Genomic DNA, 19283 nt, shown 5'->3' with positions numbered 1-19283 from the left:
CCCCTAATTGTCCTAATGTAAGTGGTCAAACCACCAACTATGAACTTCTAATATGAAGACCACCCAAACTCTTGCCCCAATTTGTGGGCAGCCCTATTTCCCATAACTTCCACGTCAGCAAGCCGTACCTATGAACACTTGGTGTTTCAGCCTGCTCCAAGGGACACAGACTAGTTTATTAACAGCATGCAGGAGTACCGGCACATCTGCTTGTTTTCACAAACATGTTAAAGATGAGGCTTAATACTGTACGCCACAGATTTACACCTTCCATCATCTTGATACTGTCTCATGTTCCCTCTTGGATATTCTGGTATCTTGTCAGTGATCCAAACATAAAGCTCTGCTCTTTTATTGCCCTTGTTATTTGGAAGAAACTGAATCTGTTTTCCTGTTTTTTTCAAATCCTGACACAGGTCCACACTGTCTGAACAGCAATCTGATTGCTGTTCTTATCCCCCTTCCCTATCCCAGTTTACTGCCTCCACGCTGCACTCCAGATCCACAGCCTGGAAATCGTGGTCACAAAACACACTGACAGATCTTAAACATTTGGGAGTCACAGTGCAGCATCTTAACCGAAGTCAGCAGTACCCTGCCAGATTCAGTTCCGCACAGGGCAGAAATTGTCACAGCCCGAGTACTGCGACGCAGCACCCTCCGCTTTGAAGAGCCCCGTGTAAATGCAGAGGCTGCACCATGCCTCTCAGCTCCCATCTTGGCAGTCATGCTTTCCCTCTCACCAAAACCATTACCCACGTAACCTACACTCTCGGACCGTTTTTCTAAACACACAACAGTTATGAGTGTGATTTGATAAACGTGAAATAAACAGCATGAAGAAGAGAATCTCTTTGGGGTTTGGGGGGGGTTGTTTTGTTTTTTTTTTTTAAATCACCTCCTTGTGCACAACTGTTGTTGACTGACGAAGCACTTCACAGGATGCCGATTACTATTTTTAGTGCGATTTTTTCTATGCTTATTATGAAGCAGGTATAAAAGAGATACCTTCTAGATTAAGGAAAGAGAAATGATGGATGTCTCATAACCCTTGTACAGCAATGACTTCTAGCAAAGGAAAAAAAACAACCCAAGCATCCTCATGAGCAGATGAGGAGCCCTTTTAAAAATGTTTGGATAAACGCTTCTCCACTAATCCTAAAAGATGGAAAATCCACAACCTGAATAGTCAAACTGGAAGAACACAAGAGACTATCTGTTGCATGTGCACTTCTAAATACCGCGTGCAAACCAACTCTTACGAACCACCAAGAGCATTTAGCCCCCCGCTTCAACTCCCACCTGACAGGAAGGGAAGGAATCCTGTATAGGACTATAGGAAACTTTGGTCTGTGAAGGATTTGCGGGTAATCTGGGAGTAATGCCAGTCAGTTCTAGAACAAATGTCAGGGCTATTTTAGTTCATTCAGAAGTCAGATTTTGTATTTTTTTTTCACAACAAAATCTTCTGTTTATCTGGAAAAGGTGGAATAAAATGAAACCAACCCAAAACTCCTTTACACTTCAATACTGCACAACCATAGGAAGGGAACCGGTAACAATATATCCCTTCCCAACCTGGACTTCTGCTACCCACCTCTGGAGACCTGGTATTTATCCTATTTATTCAAAAAACAAAAGCTTGAGATCTAAATAATTTTTGCTATAATTTATTTATGTTAATAAATTACCATAAAATTAGCAATCTGTGTTCAGGGTAAAGGACAGAATTGAGACAACAGAGATGTTCCTGATACAGTGAGCCACTTAGAAAACAGCAATATTTGACGTAGTTTGGACGGAAGCACCAGACTCTTAGCCAGACTTCATGAGCAAAAATCACTAAATTTGTCAAAATGACTAAACCCCACATTTCCATCTTTTTCTCTTTTGTTTTATATGCTTTGCATGTCAGACAAATTATCAGGAAAATACTCCTTGTGTGACATTTCATTGCTTAATGCTTTACTGGTGCAGTAAAACAAGACAACTGCTGAAATTATAGGAAAATAAATTTGTAATTTCTTCCTCATTTAGCCATTTTTGAAGCTCGTATATAGGAAAGTCATTAATGTTATGTCCTCCTATCGATGTTCCAAGCCTTTCAAGGGATAACTAATGTTTTTTCTATACTCCTCCATGTGGCCAGTTAAATTAGACACATTATTTCTGTGCTGTTAGAGAACACTGATCAATAGACACTTGGAAAGCCCTCTAAAACTAAGTGGAAACACTTCCTCAGTGTCAAAGGGTTCTAGTTTGGGTTTGTACATTGCAAACATTGTTAAATTTAACAGAGTAGTAAGTGTGTGTCTGTGGCATTTTCATACCAGCATCAAAATCTCTGGACGTTAATTTCTCTTTAGAAGCACCGTATGACATTTGGTACGCCCTGACCATCACCATGGTGGTTCCATGGAAGGAGACACTACCACCTCTCCATCAGCGCTAGGCCTTTTTTAACTGGCTTTTCTCATTGGGAATTACTCCACTGCCTAAATCCCTCAGACCCCTGCTCACAGAGCCTGCAGGTTTCAGCCCAGCTCAACTTCACTGAGAACTGTGCAGTTTTTTATTCATCTTTTTTCCCTTAGAAATTGGTCTGCTTACTGCCCTTTCTCTTCAATAGTAATATCTTGAGATTATGATTAGGTAGTGTAGTACAACAAAATATTTTTCTCCTATCCATTTGGTTTTAATTGTGAAAAATTGGATGCATTTCCAAGCCTTTTCGGAATGTATAGCTGGTAAGCTGTGCAGTGAAACCTGACTGCCACAGGCTATTCATAGAAAGGGAGTGAGCAGACTCACGTATTGCTTTCTTTTCAGCTATGAATACTGCATTATAACATTATTTCAAATGCTAATAAACCCATTAGTTTATATCAGTAAATAGCACACGTATTATTTTTCTAGAGTCACGCTGCTCTTATTTAAGAATTAATTCAATGCCTCAGACAAACACATTAGCAAGCTCCTTAAACAGCATTTCATAATTTCTTAAGCAATTATTTTCACATTTTCCAATCTCACATCTTTTCTTGAAAGCCAGAGCTGTTCCAAATCAAACATTTTGTTCGCACAAACAAAATTCCTCACACGCATTACTTGAAAAGAGCTGTTAATAAAACCATGGCTATGCTAGAGCAATGTATAAATGGTCCTGCCCTTAGCCCTACCGCATATAAATGCAAACAAGATACCTGATTGCCCAGTACTTTAATAATTTATTTTTTTTTCCCCATAGAGAGACAAAACCTGGCCACTATGCCCCCAAATTTCTAAAGGGGACCCATGTGGGGCTTTGCAAACTTCAAATTAAAGCATTTACTATACTATTTAGCGAGATCTTCAATTATTTCAGTGGATAATACTGTTTTTCATTACTGCTCTTCCTGTTCCATTAAATATTCAATACCTTCCTGAGCACTCAGCGAACCTTTACGCAAAACATCCTCAAACCCTCAGCCCCTAAGAGGAGCACGCTTTCGTCCTCGCCAGCAGCGGAAGAGGCAGGCATGGCGGAAGCGCAAGGGCTGTCAGCGGGCAGCCCAGCTCTCCGGCTGGTGAGGGGCTGGGGACCAGCCCCCTGGCAGCAGCTGGGCAGCATTCGGACGTTGGCGACAACAGCAGCGCTGCTGAGCAATGCCTCCACAGTCCTAAGAGAAGGCTGGAAGGATTCCTGTGTTTTACGAAGGGTTACGTCCGAGTAAATACACTTTATAGCATGTAAACGTTTACCAACATATGTTCACCAGATGTGCAGAACGCAGTCATGTACTGAAACAACGAGCAGCTGCCTACAAATCACTAATGTGAAAAGTTATTAATCTTTGGCCACAGATCGCTTGCGGATGAGCTGCTAACGATGGATACAAAGCGGGACTCTGCTCTCCCTTCTGCTTCTTGGAAAGGTCCCTCACCCCCACCCCAGCCTGGCCAGGAGAGCGCTTGCAAGTAAACACGGGCAGGGAGACACGGCATCTGCTTCCCCAGCGCCAATCAGGGAGCCAGACCGGCCGAGCCCCACAGCACCAGGCTCGCGGCAGCAACCGCACGCAACGCGGCAACCTTTGCGTCTCTGGTCTGGCGCGGTTCTGCTGCACCCAGCGCTACCCAGCACGCGGCGTGGGGGTCTCGGGGACAGACGGACTGCAGACTGGGCGCAGCGATGTGAATCTCCTCCTCGTGTGCTCGGGGGGGCGGATGCCACGATTGAAGCTGCAAGCCTTGTGCCTGTGCTAGGACAGCCTTTACTCTGTAGAGCCTATTCTCAGCTCCTCTGCCAAGAAGGTTTTCTTCCTTTCACCCCAAGAATATTTGCTGTGCTCTTGGACTTCAAAGAAACTTTACTAAAATAAAATAAAAAGAAAGGCCTGAAAATCGGACTTTTGTTCTATTCACAATAAGCGAAAATCTCTATTAGCCATGTTTTCCCTCAAAATTCTTTACTATTTGCATGCAACGCATTTATGTATCAAACTGTATTATATTCACTCTTCAAGACAGGATTAAGAGTAAAAAATTCTAAGTATTATGTACCATAAAAAAAGGAAAAAAGCTAAATAAAACTTGAGAACTGTCATGCAAAAAGCAGGCAGCAAACACTAAGCTGCAAACACTTTGCCTCAGCTGGTGCTGAGGCAAAGCCGAGAGCTGCCCATGCAGCCGAGCGCCTTCCGGCTCACAGCTCGACCCCGGGCTCCCGCAAGAGCCCCCGGTGATCCCCCCCACCACACGCACTACAGAAAGGGAAGCGGAACCCTAACCACCGCCAACTGCGAAAACTCCTGAAAAGCAAGGGAGGGCATGGGGGGCCCAAGTTGGAAAGGTCCAATTGAGGCGTTTTAGGTTTAACGTCACCTGTGCTATTCTCTCCTTCACTGTCCTCAAAACCTGCTGGCTTCCTCTAGCACAAGCAGGGAAGTACTGCTCAGCAGGACCGTGCCTCCACACCGGACAGCGGTGCCGCACTCCCACACCTCCCACTCGCTGCGGTCCGGTCTGCCCACGCACGCCGGGCCGAGGGCAGGAACCGGTGGCAGGGAGGGTTTGGGACGGGGCAGGGCAGGTGCCCGCTCAGACGGGGCTTCTCCGGGAGAAGGGCCTGCCTGGCTGCAGAGCGGGGGCAGCAGCGGGGGCCGCAGGCCTCCTCAGTCGCCTCACCCCAGCCTCCCCGGCGCAGGGCGCAGGCCTCTCCGCGAGGCGTCCATAGCTGTCCTTCCTCAGCCAGGCTCTCCTCACGCGTCCGCGCTTCCACAGAGCTGAGGCCAGGCAGCTGGGGAGCGGCGTCCCACGCCCGCGGCCGGTATGGTGAATTTTAAGCAACCTCAACTCTCAGGAAATCGTGAGCCGAAACACCGAGAGCAGCGAATGCAAGGCTCGGTGCCACGCAAGTGCGCGCGAGTCACGCGCCTCGAAGATACCTGCCCAAGTAACCAACAACCACAGCATGTCTTACCTTATACGATAGCTCTAGTTTAACTAAAAAAGTTTGTTTTAGCCTCACTTTTCCAACACCAATTAGAAAAGTCTTTTTTAATTTTTAAAAGCTTAGAAATAGTTGATTTCACCTTGTGTTCAGATACTATAGTCTGTAATTTAATTTCAAATATTTCAGCTGATTTTTAGATGTATGGGTTTCTACAAAAACAGGTTATAATTATTCTTTACAAATATTATTACATTTTTTCTAAACGTGTAGTCTGCTGCATGACTGCCGTACAAAATTCTGAATATGAAATCCACAGCCCACAGAAAATGCAATTCCATATAAATTGTAACTCCATAGCTAATACAAACAGTATAATGATTTTACATATGAAGAAGCTGCTGTATCACCAATTTCCTCAGCACGGGCACATTTGCAAACAGCAGCAGTTGACCCAGGACTGCATTATTGGGCTACTGATCTGTGAAATTTCTCACTGTTCTGTAATTATTCCTCCTCCTCTTCCGATTATACAGACATGTCAGAAAACAGGTGGAAGATAAGCCATGAAATTCCTCACAGCAAGAACAACTCTATAGACATCTTATAGATTTGTTTCAAAAACGCATAGGAAAAAAAAAGACAAGTCAAAACCGGAGGAAGGTACCGCTGTGGCAACACCTTTCAGATCCCATTCCCGTCCAGAAGGGGCTGGGGAATACCCGACAGCCGACTTCGTTCCCTGAGAAATTAAGCGGGAGATTTCTTTTCGGGTGGTTGTAAATATACGGCCATGCCACAGAGTGACAATACTTATACAACCATTTTTTCATGATTTTGTCAGAAGCGGTAGGATTAACTTCTACGTTCACCGCCTTGCTTCATGAACTCATTTTTTTCCAATTAAAAATAGGTAAAAGCTAATGAAGAGGTCAAACTTTGCCATGCGGGTTTCAAAAAGCTCCCAACCGTGCGTTTCGTCCAAACCCTCAAAACCCAGGCGGCTGCAACGGAGGGAGAAGCTGCATGGCGAGGAAGGCGAGGGGGCGGCGGCTGCCGGAGAGGGCCCGGGCCGAGGGGCCGGGGGCCCGGGCCGGCGGCTGCGGCCCAGCGCGCTGAGGCGGCGGGCGGCTGCAGGACACCGCCCCCGCGAGGCCGCGCCCGGCCTCCCGCCCGCGCCGAGCCCCCGCCGCCGCCCGTTCCGGGCCGCTTTTCCTGCCGCGCACGGCTCGCCCGAAGGCACGTCTGCGCAGGGCGGACAGGGAGACTGGCCGATGTTAGACTTCTGGGGAAGGCTAACGTATTTTTCAAATGGCTTTATTCCTTTTATTCTCACCGAGGCAGTGGAATTAGCAGGAAGTACAAATTAAGGAAGGACCCGAGCAGCCAGCACCGACACAAATCGAGTGCTGCACCCCAGGGCGTCTCCCAGAGGCTTGCCGAGCCTCGCACCTCACGGAGGGCCTCCCCGGGCATCCTCTCGCAGCCCACCAGCGTTACGCAGGTTCCTATGCACTTGAGCACCGAGAAAAAACCCCAAAGAACTTGCGTAATAGGATTTGTTTAAAAAGTTGTTACTTAAAAATGTTCATACTAACTCATTTCTTAAAAAAAAAAAGTGAGGCAGAGGGAAACATTGGATTAGAAATGATGCGTGGAGGCTGGCGATGACAAAATAGCTGTGGGTTTTTCGCATGTGCTTCTTAGAAAGGAGTCTGTGGACCTTTCTTCTTCCCAGAAGATCGTTCCCTGGATGGGACTCGTAGGAGTTAATTTCAGGAGAGAGCCCACACTGCCAAGCGACGCTCCCGTGGCTCCGCCTGCGGCGTGACCTTCCCTTGCAGAACAGCCCTGGCCCCGTGCATCCCTCCAGGTACAGCATCTCTGCCAAACACTGCTCCTGCCACCTTCTCGCCTCGCCACATGCTGCGGGAACCCAGTGCCATATAATTACAGTACTTTGCGTAAGCATTGCTTTTAGGAAGTTTGAAATAAGCCCAGACCTTCTGAAGGACCGGGGCAGAAGACCCTGGGAAGCCTCAACAGGATGAGACCTCTGGAGCTGAACAAACGAAGGAGCGTCCTGCTCCTGTCACCTCTTACACCACCACCGTTAGTCAGGAGGGCTGCCGAGTCCCACAGAGCACCCCTACCACAGCGGTGCCGACAGAGGGAAATTAAGCGCTGCGAGGCTGTAATCATACCAACACAAAGATGTGCATTCAGTACCGGGGAGATGTCATTTCATTATGATGCTATGGCTTAAGACCAGAAATGAAGTCCTACTTCTCTAGCTTGGCATATTTTTCAAAAATACCTTTATAAAAACAAACTAAAGTACAAACTAAAATTCCATGGAAAGGAAAGGAGGGAAAAAAGGAGAAGATGGAAACAGGCTCATGTTTATTAGCAGAAAAAAATTCAAACCAAGAATACAGTAAAGGATAAGCCTAGCAAGAAAACATACTCCAAAATCTCCCACTTGGCAGAGGGCCACATTGACGTATAGCTACAAATTTAAGACTATTATCAACATCCCAGCTGCACCGCAACTCCTTCTCTTACCTTCCCAGAACCCTAAAAGCTGCGCTTGTCTCAACCGGGGCCGCGGAGAAGGACGTACTTGCTGCGTGTTTCCGCGTGCGTTCACAACCCGCCCGGCCGCGCGTGTTTCCGCGTGCGTTCACAGCCACAGCGCGTGGCACCACAGCCCCCTCCAAAAAGGGGCCAGTGGGCCCAGGGGCTGCGGGCCGGCGGCCCCAGCACTGCAGACTGGTGCTTCAGCTCCACCTCCTGGGGAAAACCTGCCTTTCTGCAAAGACTGAAAATTCCTTAAAATTGTTAATGGAGAAGTGGGCTGAGAACTAATCAGGCATGTGAATTCCCCCAATATTCAATTCAATTATGTCTCTCTTCCTAAATCATCTTTTTTATTTAACAAAACTCTAAACTGCCACAGCTAATAAGCTCAGAAGAATCAGTGTACACCATTCATTTCTGGGAACAGGCCGATATTTTCTAAGACCCATTAATAACTATGACAGGATTTATGTACAAGATAAATTCAATTCAATTTCCTTTTTCAATTAATGGCCAATTATTCGAACTCAGCTCAACCAAAAATATTACTCAAATATCATTAATCTAACAAAAATTAACTTTACTATTCCCTCAGTAATGAGCAGATATAATTTTAAGGTAAAATAACACACTTGAATAAAATGTTGTCCGTCTGTATTTTTAGGACCACTGCTCACCACTGGAGCCCTCCCAGTCACACTAGCTCAGGTTATTATTATTAAGGATAATGACTTGAGCAAAGGTCTCTCCTAGATCCTACTGTAGGCCACCCAATGCTTTATCTAGCTTGGTTTAAGAGCCATTTTACATCTAAAAAACTACTGCTACAGAGTGCATGGAGTCAAGTAAAAACAATGGGGGGGGGGGGGAAGGATAACCGTTTTCTACACATTATGGCAATGCACATACTCATTTACCTAGTCCAAGAGAAAACGTCTGTGTTACTGCAGAATTTGAGCATTTCGCCTTTTTTCATAGTGCTTATCCTCACTTTATCTTTATTGTTCCCACCTGACCGGTGTAACCCACGCCCCATCAAGCCAGCACTGGGCCCTGTGCAGCCCAAGACCACCATCGCACCTCTGCAGCTGCCTGTCCCTGCCCCGTTCCCGGGACAGCGATGCACCGCGCTGGTGCGGGGAGACAGGAGCTGGGTTGGACGGGGATACCCCCCAGTGCGAGTGCACAGGGTGGGGGGGACAGACAGGCAGCCCGAGGAACGTGCAGCTCCCCTACACAACACCAAGGATTTGTGCCCCATTAAAGAGGCGGCGCAATGGCAGCCCCCGGGGGTGTTCTAGAGACCTGCTCATCAGGAGAGCCACGCGTGCTCCCCATGGAGCGATGCCTTTGTTACCTTCAGCAAGGCAAGCATCTCAGCCTCCGTAACCCAACCACAGATTTGCCAAGGGGTGGGGGAACAAAGCCTGTCAGAAAAATGGACTATTATCTACTGTATTCTCCATTAATCACCTATCTGCGTCCATTTCCTGGGTGGTTATTTAAGGGAAGTTTCATTTCAGCAATTCTCTCACAATACTTGAACTTTGGAAGAAGGCAGCCATGTGAGCGCAGCATCCTCTCTCCTTTCAATTTATTTGTATTAGCAGTGCAGAATAATCTTTGCTGTTTATGGCGGAGTTGTTTAAACACATCTTCCCAATGTCAGAAACACTATTTTCAAAAAGTATCTTTTTGGGTTTTTTTAATTTGAAAAAAAATCTGCTATGTAATGAACTGATGACAATGCAATACATCCTTACTAGGAGGAGCAAGCTGAAACTTCAGCACATCAGATGTATAGCCCAACAGCATTTTTTTTCATGGCAAGGTTATCTATCAGGCTGAGCAATCAGACAGGCAATTGAGGATTCTGTTTATTTTTAAAAAATAAATCTATACTGAGAAGTAAAGCACCTACCCTACTGTGCAGATGCTTCCGCAAATCAGCTAAGAGCTGGAACGGGCACACAACTCCTAACCTACTCCCTAACAACTCGAGGCGTGAGCTGGTGACAAGCTTGCTTTCAGAGGTCTGGTTTGCCAGGAGTCCTCAGGATTTGACTTGCTGCAATGAAGATTCTCTCTCGACCTACTGAAACCACACATTCAACACAGCAAGTATGTTTTAAGCTATGCAGAGGTTTCGTCTGCCTTCTTTTAACAACGGGGGGGGGGGGGGGGAGAAAAAAGCATTTGCTAAGCAATATAAAACCTTAATTGAATATTCCAGAAATCAATACATACGGGGCACCAAACAAAACTAGCTTTGATCTAATTACAATAAAAAATGGCACTGATAGATACTGACATGTTTTCATATAAAAATAATTATGGATTTGATGAAAACATCAACTTATTTCTGGCTGCTATTCAGCTTCAGTATGAATGTTCTTATTCCAGAATAAAAGCACCTTATTCACAATTAACTTTGGCTATTTAAGAAGTATCGACAGGTAAAAGTTCATCAAACCCAACTATTTTTGAGTAACTCTTCACATAGAAAAGCATCAAGATTTACAATTTACCCCTTACATGAAATATACCAAGTACAGTAAAATCAACAGCGAATGTAAATGCTAGGACCTTGGGGAAAACCAATACAGCCACAAAGACCTGCTTTATCCTATTTCAGTCTTTTTTAGACTTTTACCTATTTCAGTCTTCCTGTACCTGTCTTCTCTCTTCACTAATTATACGTTCTCTAACAGAAACTAAGATCTACCTTCTAGATTACATTTTACATGACAAAAAAAGTATCATGGTTTTAAAAAGAGATTTACAGGAGGCTGAATTTTAAAAAGCATTGTCAAGCTATTTGAGTATCTGAAAATTTCTGGCTAGCACACGAGTCAGTTTGTCCACACTAGTTTGCTACCAGTATTTCCAGTCATAACTGGAACAGCATCAGAGCTGCCTGTTTAGTTAATCTGAAACTTCTGGGAAGCCATCGTTACGCTTGCAAAAGGCTGTCACCCACAAGCCTCATTCATAACTGTTGGGAGCTCTTAACTCCGACGCTGTCACCTTCCCAGAGCTGATAAGCATTAGCTCTAATGTAGCAGCCTTCTGCCAAGAGATTAATCTTCAGATCATTTTTAAATTTTATAAAACTGCCTCTCTGACATGTGGTATGAATTGCTTCATCCACGTGCATGTGCGCGCTGCCCCACACTCCCCATGAAACCTCTGCTGCAAAGACTCATAATGCTTGCCTTAATTAAAGCCTTACATCAAGAGTTGCTGCCAAAATCTGAGTCTCCCACTCAACCCTTCCCTTAGAGACTGCGAGGTGACCACCCCACCAGGACCAGAGACCTGCGGTGAGCTGTCAGAGGGCCAGCGGCATCTAACGCATTCCCCCAGGCCGTCCCCTCGCTGCTCATCCTGTGGGCTGGGTTTGTATTGCATGTGGTGTTTAGTAAGTTTTGAGTGGAACAAATTCCCACACAGCTTCATCCTGTCACCGACAGCAAAACAAAAGCAACCAACCGAATCACAGTTTTCTCCCTAGTCATGACACCTCCCCTTCTCTCCCCACAAATCCCAAACCTAAAACCAGTCTGGTTTATACCAGATTTGGTATACATGACCGTAAACGACAAATGCCTGGTATTAAACTTTAGTTCTGTCCAGGATGATGCGAAATGAACCATTTTGACCCTTAAGACATAGCAAGTTATTAGAGTTTTAAAACCAAACCACTCCATGAGAGACACCTCGTTATCACATTGTTCTTTTATTTCACAACACTCACGTAAAACACGCACCCTAGGTTGCCTTGAACTGGAAGAGAGAGGCTGCGTGCTGAAGGGACAGGCTACTGAAAACACTTTCTCAGATCTCACTGTCAGTCCCTAACGCAGCCAAGCTGAGTAACTATGGGCAGCAAAATCTGATTTAGCTTTGCAGGAGCCAAGCCAAGGAGAGCCTTACAGAAGAATTGATGCCAAAACTGCTAGAAAAGGGGATATGAAAGCAGCAGGGGTAAAGGTTAGCCAAACTGCAAGTACTTGGGCTTCTCCACTTCTAAAGAAAATAGCATTACACAACAATATATATGATAAATGTTTATATTTCAAAGACAGAGAGGTAATAATATAATAATTACAAGGCTACCAGCTGCTGCCAATTCCATGCCTTAGAAGGGATGGAAAAAAGTCCACAGAAGTTAAAGAACTTTGCAATCAAACAGAACTAATGAGGAAACAGGGAGATGCATAACATCGTGCGAGCCAAACCACACTGGAGATAAGACTAAAACTTTACCCTAAATGGACACACCACAGTGGTGAAACCCCTGTTCAGACAGCCATCCAATACATGAGTTACATGCACACAAAGACTGAACAGAGGAGCTGAAGAACTGCCGGTTCAAATCACACATGTAAAAAATAATTTATATGAATCTTTGATTCACGACAGTAGTCTCAGGAACTACATATGGCACTTAATGCTGACAGTCCTCAAAAAGTAGACTATAAGAAGTCAAAAGTTCAAGAAGCTCAACACGGAGGAGCATCCTCTCTCCTTTCTAGGTTTTCTGGCTTTTGTTCCAAGCCACTACTACCAAAAACTCTAACAAGGAAGGTATAAAATACTCCTCTAGCACACGGCATTTTCTCCCGATGATAGTAATACAAAGCGTAATTAAATCATCGCTCATCTTTTGGGTTTTTTTTCCCTTTTCCACACTGAACTGATTCAGCTCTAAAAGGTTCTTATGGGTTGGAAAGAATGACAGACAGAAAAAAGCCAGAAACATCATTCTATGAGTCACCTCCATCTTTTCATTATGCTTTTAAAAATTCTGATACAAGAACTGGATGCCAGAACACCCGTGCTGCCTTCGCTATGTCTGTATGCAGAGACAAAATCACCATCTTTCTTACACTCCTTCTCCCCTAGCTACACTTTCAAGGATCGCTTCCCTTCTTGAGCTACAGGACTGCAACGGTGCTCATTTCTAGTTGGCCAACAAAACCTCTAAATCCTTTCCAGAACTGCTCCTTCCCAGACAGGGAGTCCCCTCTCTGCTGGAGACACCTTACCAACACACACCGGTACTACGCTCATCGTTATTTCCCGACGACTCTGTTATTTGTTGATTCTACCAGCAGTGCTTTTACACTCACTGCTGGGTTACTAATACAGATGAGCCTACATCTGAAAAGATCTGAGGGCTCCTGTGGAAAACGCCTTCCCTCCTGCGATCGTCTCCCTTTGAGACTGATGGAGCCTAGCCACTCAACACCGCTTCACTGGTACGCGCAGCGTTATTTACAAACAGCCCGTCATGTGGGACTACGTCCCTTTATACCTTTACAAACCTGTTTGATATCTTTACAGTTACTAGGTCAACAGAGAGTAATTTAATCAAATAATAAAAACACATGTTTGGTTAGACTACTTTCCATGGAAAATAATATTTGTACAAGCAGTCTTTTTTTCCCCCCTTTATTGACTGAATGTGTTGACAGAATTTCTTTTTCCAGGAAGACCTAGCTTTAGTAAATACCAGATGAGAAGAAAACGATATGCAAAGTAATATTTATGACAGAAAAGGGAGGACTACAAAGGTAGTTGGGGAATACTGCAAGAAAACATAGTGACTAGAAAATAATGCTAGTATGTGAAACAAGAAATCACGTTATTTCTTGAACTAGGAACTTTGCAAAATACAGAGTTCTTCAGAGACACAAGCAGTACATGCTCTACATCTAGGATTTCTGTCAACCTCTTTAAGAGCCTTTTTATCCACTGCAGTGGCATCAAAAATAAACATCTCACGTTAAATAAAATAACTTCAATATTATAAAGTATTGTGACCATCTTTAAAAAAAGTTACAGATATTTTGTTATAGGCTGCATTAGTCTTCTATACTGTGTTTCCCAAATTACCATCACAGATGATTATCCCCTCTTCCCATAATCAGGAAAGTCTCGGTCGGAAGGGACCTCTGGAGATTATCTAGTCCGACCCTCTGCTGAAAGCAGATCAGGTTATGCAGAGCCCCGATGGCTCTTCTCACCCCATCAGGAGGTGCTTGCTGCAGGTCCACTACAGCCCTGTGACGGGACCCCTGCGGGGTCTTCGTTAGTGAGCGGGGTTTATCCAGGTGCAGTTCTGAGCTATGAGACACTCTCAAACACACGGTTCTGTCCTACTGCGCTTCATCTACCGGGGCTTCCCGAACGTCTTCAGCATACAGTTTTAACGCTCCTGATGTAACGTTTGTCCCGCTAAGGCTCAGTAAAGCTGATAATCTTGTTTTTCTCCTCTTTGATGAGAAAGAGAAAAAAAATCCTGACATCTCTCATCCAGTTCCACGTTACCTGGGCTCCTAGCCAGAGCCATTAAAAAATGAATAAATAAAAACCTTTCCAGGTTCTTAATCCCCTAGGTTATATGCTACCAAGCTGGGATTTGTGTGCGTGCTGGGCGGGTTGGTTTTCCCTTGTTTGTACTGCGTGTCCCAGTTGCTGCCTTCGGCTGCCGGGCAGCACCAGCTCACGCACCCGGAGCAGAGCCCCAGGAGGCACCGGGGAGCCTGGCAAAGGGGCTCCTCGGAGCCGCCGACTGCCACCGAGCAGTACCCGTGGGGAAAAGGAAGCTCCTGTCCTGGAGAGAAGGGAGATGTCACCGATTCACCTCTAAAGGTCTGTACTTTCTTGTACAATCTAGCAGTAATCACCCAAATAAACAGCAGACCTGTTTGCACATCGTACAGCCACGGCAGTGACTACACAGTCACTTCTGCTTCGCCTAAAAGGCGACTCCGCACACATGGTTTTACGTTTGCCTAAACATCGCTTGCATACTAGTGGAAACTTGTGCTGTGGCTCTTCTCACGATCCCACAGGCAAGCGAGCCTGTGAATCAGCCCTAGAGGTTCGTAACACAAGTCTTGAATGCTTGCCAAGCCCTGTTGCCAGCTAACCACGCTGCAGAGCTGGCACCACCTCACACTGTCAGACAGCAACACGTTTTCTTGAATGGAAGGTAATTCTGATCCACCCGGAAGGTTAATTGTTAGAGGAAAAAAAACTTTAGACAATAATTTTAAACAAAAGAAAAGAGCTTCTGTGCATCTTGACATTCTACCCATTTTTAAATGGATGCCCTTCTGTGAAATCAGCTTTTACATGACCTACAAAGTAAACGCTCTTCATAAAGATGTAATCCTCATCGTGACAGAAACGGCTCACACCCCCACACCAACCAGAAAACCCCAAACAGTTTAACAGAAGAAATTCACCATCTGTTGAACTAAACTTGTGGAAATGAAATTTACCGTAAAATGTTCCTGTGATTTATAGTTCTCATCCAGGTAAACTCGAGCTCTGTTGTAGTCTTTCATCGCATCACTCGATAACAATTCTCTAAAAGAGAAAGGAGAGATTGAAAATATAAAAGGAAATGCAAAGACGCTATATTGCTTTAGCATCGTTCTCTATACTGTAACGCCCCCAATATCAGCCAAAGGAACTACAGGCCTTCATCTCGTTCTGGCGTGAATTTCAGGGATGAAAGTTTCCTGTGGAATTGCACCTGCCTGCAAGCTTTGGAGTTGACCACGTCAGCTATGCTTCCAACACAAGTTGTGAAATTCCTAAATGCCATTTAGGCACAGCTGTGAAGGACTCAAAGACTCTGAAGACCACACAATTCCATAGAACCGGGCAATTCACACTAACGACCCTGTGGTCTCAACTTTAGGACTTCCCTTTCCTGAACCCCGTTAGTCTGCTGGCAGGCGGGGTCAGTTCATCGCAGGGTGAAAACAGCTTTTTGCCTCTATGGAGGCCGGGGTCTCCCAAAGCAGCGGCTTGAGCAGCCCGTCATTCCAGCGCCGCACACGGTGCTGCTCGCGGCGCCCGCGCGGGGGGCTCTGAAGAAGCCGGGCGCGTCCGAAGGGCTGAGGGAGGACGAAGGCCACAGTCCTTCGCTGGGGGATCAATCTTGGGGCGGCAAAACGAGCCCCCGGCACGGCTCTCTTCCGAGAGCCAGACAGGCCTCCGCCGTGACCCAGCGGGCCACCCGCTCCGCGCTGGCCGCCGTGCCTCACGCTGCGACCGAGCTCCACCTGCCCGCACGCTGGCGGGGACCGGGCAGGGCGACAGGCGACCCCGCCGCACCCGACCCGCGCAACGATGCCCACGGCAGCGCTCGCTGCTCCAGGGAAGCCGCTCGCTGCAGAGCGCGTCCTGGGCCGTGCAGAGCGCATCCTGGGCCGTGCGCGTCCCCGGCTGTGCCGGACCCGGGCCGGGCGCCCGGACGGGCGGGGCGGCGCTGCGCAGCCCGCGCCCCCGGCCCGCACTCACCGGCGCCGGCAGGCACCGCGCCCCCCGCCGCCAGCAGAGGGCGCTGCCGGACCGCCGCGGGGCGGGGCGGGGCGCTCCGGGGGCGGGGCGGGGCGGGGCGGCCCCGCCCCCCGCCGGCAGCCGCCGCTCGCCGGGCTCACGCGTGCCCAGGGCCAGGGCGCGTCGCGCCGGCCGGAGCCGCGCCTCGGCAGGCACCGCGGGGCGGGCCGAGAGCCGGCCGGGAGCGCCGGCCGGGAGCCGGCCCGAGAGCGGCTCCCGCTGCCCGGGCCAACGGGCCGCTCCGTCCCTGCGGACGGACGCCCCGGCCCTGCCGCCTCGGGAACGGCGTGCGGTTGAGCCAGGGCCCGGAAGCCGGCGATTCGCTTTCTGGTCCGTGTTTTAAAAAAGCTGCTGCTCCGCAGGTATTTTTACAGAAGCTCTATCGGAGCCGGAGCAGCAGCGGCTGCCACGCGCTAACACCTTCGCCCATCCCTGCGCCGAGGTTCTCCCTCGCCTCGTGGTCTACGCCCGTGAACAGAAACAACTGGTCCTTGGGCGCGTTAGGTGCGCTGAGGGTTGTGGCAGGATCCCTCCCGACAAAGCGGTCGCGTTAACGCTCTGAACTGTTCACCCCGACTCACGGCGTCAGCCCTTGTCGGGCGGTTGTGCTGCGCTCACCCTTCGACCGTGCCACCCTCTGTCCGACTCCCGGCAGTGTCTCGGTGTCACCAGCTATTAAAAACGTCGCCACCACCGGAAGGCACTGGGAGACACCTACCACAACTACCGCCCAGAAGCACTGCCCTGTGCTGTCCAAGTTCAGAGCGCTTTCCAAGTATGAAATTGTCTGATTACCAGGCATCATCAGCTTCATCTCAGAGATGATACAAAAGGAGGATACGATATATATTCCATATCTTGCAGGATTATCTTGCCAGGACGTGGCCAGAGGAGACTTTTACTACTTTTCCTGATTTCTTAAATACTACAAAGCATCAACACTTGCCTAGTCACTTCCTTCTGCAAGGTCACATGACATGCTGAAGTTGAAAAATATTTCAAAGGTTATATACTGTACACATTTAATGACTTCTCCTTAGAATTATATACCACATTACATGTTTCAGCTTTCCAGTTACTTACTTAACAAACTTGTCCACGTGAGACATGGAAGCTTCATAGTTTTTTCCTCCAAATTCTTGACAGTGTAAAGCCATGAAGTGGGGCTTGTGTGCATGTACAACCTGAAACAAACAGATAAACAAATATTAACAAAGCTGTATCCACAACTGTTAGCATACAACGTCAGCGACACAAATGCAGATGTGCTGCTTCTGAAAGGAGGACTATCAGCTGAGAAGTAACTGGCAGAACAGTATAAGCAATCAGGGGAGCATCACTTGTTATGCACATAAGACTCAATACACGATAATTATCACAAACATTTTTAGCTAACATTTTCTTTTTTAAACTCTGAGTTAGTTCCTAGGCTTTTAAAGCAAATACATAACCTCTTCCAACTCACCTCAAAGAGGACCTAACACCGTTAAGATGATTAAAACACTTCCTTGTCTGGGAGTTGGAAGAGTTCTAACACCTGAATTAGTTTAAGTGGGGTTTTTTTTCCACTTTCACAAAGTATCTCGAATTAGCTCATGACAGAATGCTGATCAGCTGTCACATTTCATATTTTTATTTATGGAGTATCTTATTTACAAAAGTATTTAAGTAACACACACACACTACGGTATATATACACATCTATCTAATACAGGAGGCACATAAATCCATCACGCTATTTCAGGTGTTAGTCTTGTATAACGCAAGTATCTTAAATACTAAATAGTCAGTGCTAGAATGCAACTATCATACTAAAAAACCTAGAACGTATGCTTTTTTGGTCATGCACCAAATCAAATATACAATATTTATAAATTTGCTGCTGCATCAAACACACATTCAATGTTATTCTGCCCTAATAAATTTTCTCTGTGTTAACTATATTCAGCATCGCAAACAACACATCTACAAATGCCTGTGTTGATATTGAGTCTCTACAACTTGTACTTCACATCTTATTATCTTGTGAATTAATGACACAACCTACAGAACTATTTCAATTTTTTAAAAGGGTAACAGTCTGAAATAATCAAGTGCACACTGGTGCGAGCACACAGGGTAAATAACACGTTAAAGATCTGAAGTGCGATCACTGTTACTTTTGACTCGGTGGCACTCGGCGGTCCCCCAGCACAAAGGCCACGTTGTCTGTGCGGCCATTCAGAGGAAGAACGGCCTGGTTTCCACGAGCTGCTTCGACCAGAATAGTGAATTAACTCCTCTCTCTGCAGGCGTTGGCGCCGGCGGGGTCGGGGTCTCTACCACGCGGGGGCCACAGCATCCTCCCCGTTCTCGTACTGGGGGTGGGCGGCCGGCAGATGTGCAGGAGAGCGGCGTGACTACTGTAAAGACTTTAACTTCAACACACCGCAACGAAGAATAACTGAAAAAACAACAGCCATGGCTCTCCTTGCGTACTCATTTTTTTACTGCTAGTACCCTGAAACTCCAAACAGGGATAGACACAATAAGCCTTTGCAGTCATGCTTTTAATTATGGAAATCAACAGTGACTAACTTTACTGTAAAAAGGTCTTTAAAAAACATTTATTTCAAACCACAGTAGAGAGAAATTGTCATCTGATCTGATGACAGGGTGCAAAATTCCTCATTCCTGACCATGCAAATAATCTCGTTAGAAAATCCAGCTCAAAGGCAATGAATTAGAGATTAGCAAAGTCTGAAGTGCAGCAGCTTTCTGCTGAGCGAAAGGCAGACAGTAATCCGTCCCTCCTTTTGACTGCCACCTTCTGCTGGCAGCAGCTTGGCTGCTCAGCTCAGGGAAGCGCAGCGGAAGGGACTGGCAGCAAGTCTGTCCACCACCCGGCGACACTGCCGCTCCCTGCCTC

General features: G+C 46.7%; 1 protein-coding gene across 3 annotated transcripts in view; it reads right to left on the bottom strand.

Moving 5' to 3' along the window:
- Window positions 1–19283, bottom strand: part of INPP5A (inositol polyphosphate-5-phosphatase A) — a 262058-nt gene that overhangs the window by 163051 nt on the left and 79724 nt on the right. For all 3 annotated transcript variants that reach the window (XM_072870885.1, XM_072870886.1, XM_072870887.1), the window contains exons 3-4: window positions 17459–17559; window positions 15307–15394 (exon numbers count right to left, since the gene is read on the bottom strand). In XM_072870885.1, coding sequence (XP_072726986.1) covers window positions 15307–15394; window positions 17459–17559 — 189 coding nt within the window. The remainder of the gene's footprint in view (window positions 1–15306; window positions 15395–17458; window positions 17560–19283) is intronic.

The sequence above is a fragment of the Ciconia boyciana genome, chromosome 8 (genome assembly GCF_034638445.1).
Source record: "Ciconia boyciana chromosome 8, ASM3463844v1, whole genome shotgun sequence".
Taxonomy (NCBI): Eukaryota; Metazoa; Chordata; class Aves; order Ciconiiformes; family Ciconiidae; genus Ciconia; species Ciconia boyciana.
Note: the sequence above shows the minus strand (reverse complement) of the source record. Positions and strands in the feature narration are given on the sequence as shown.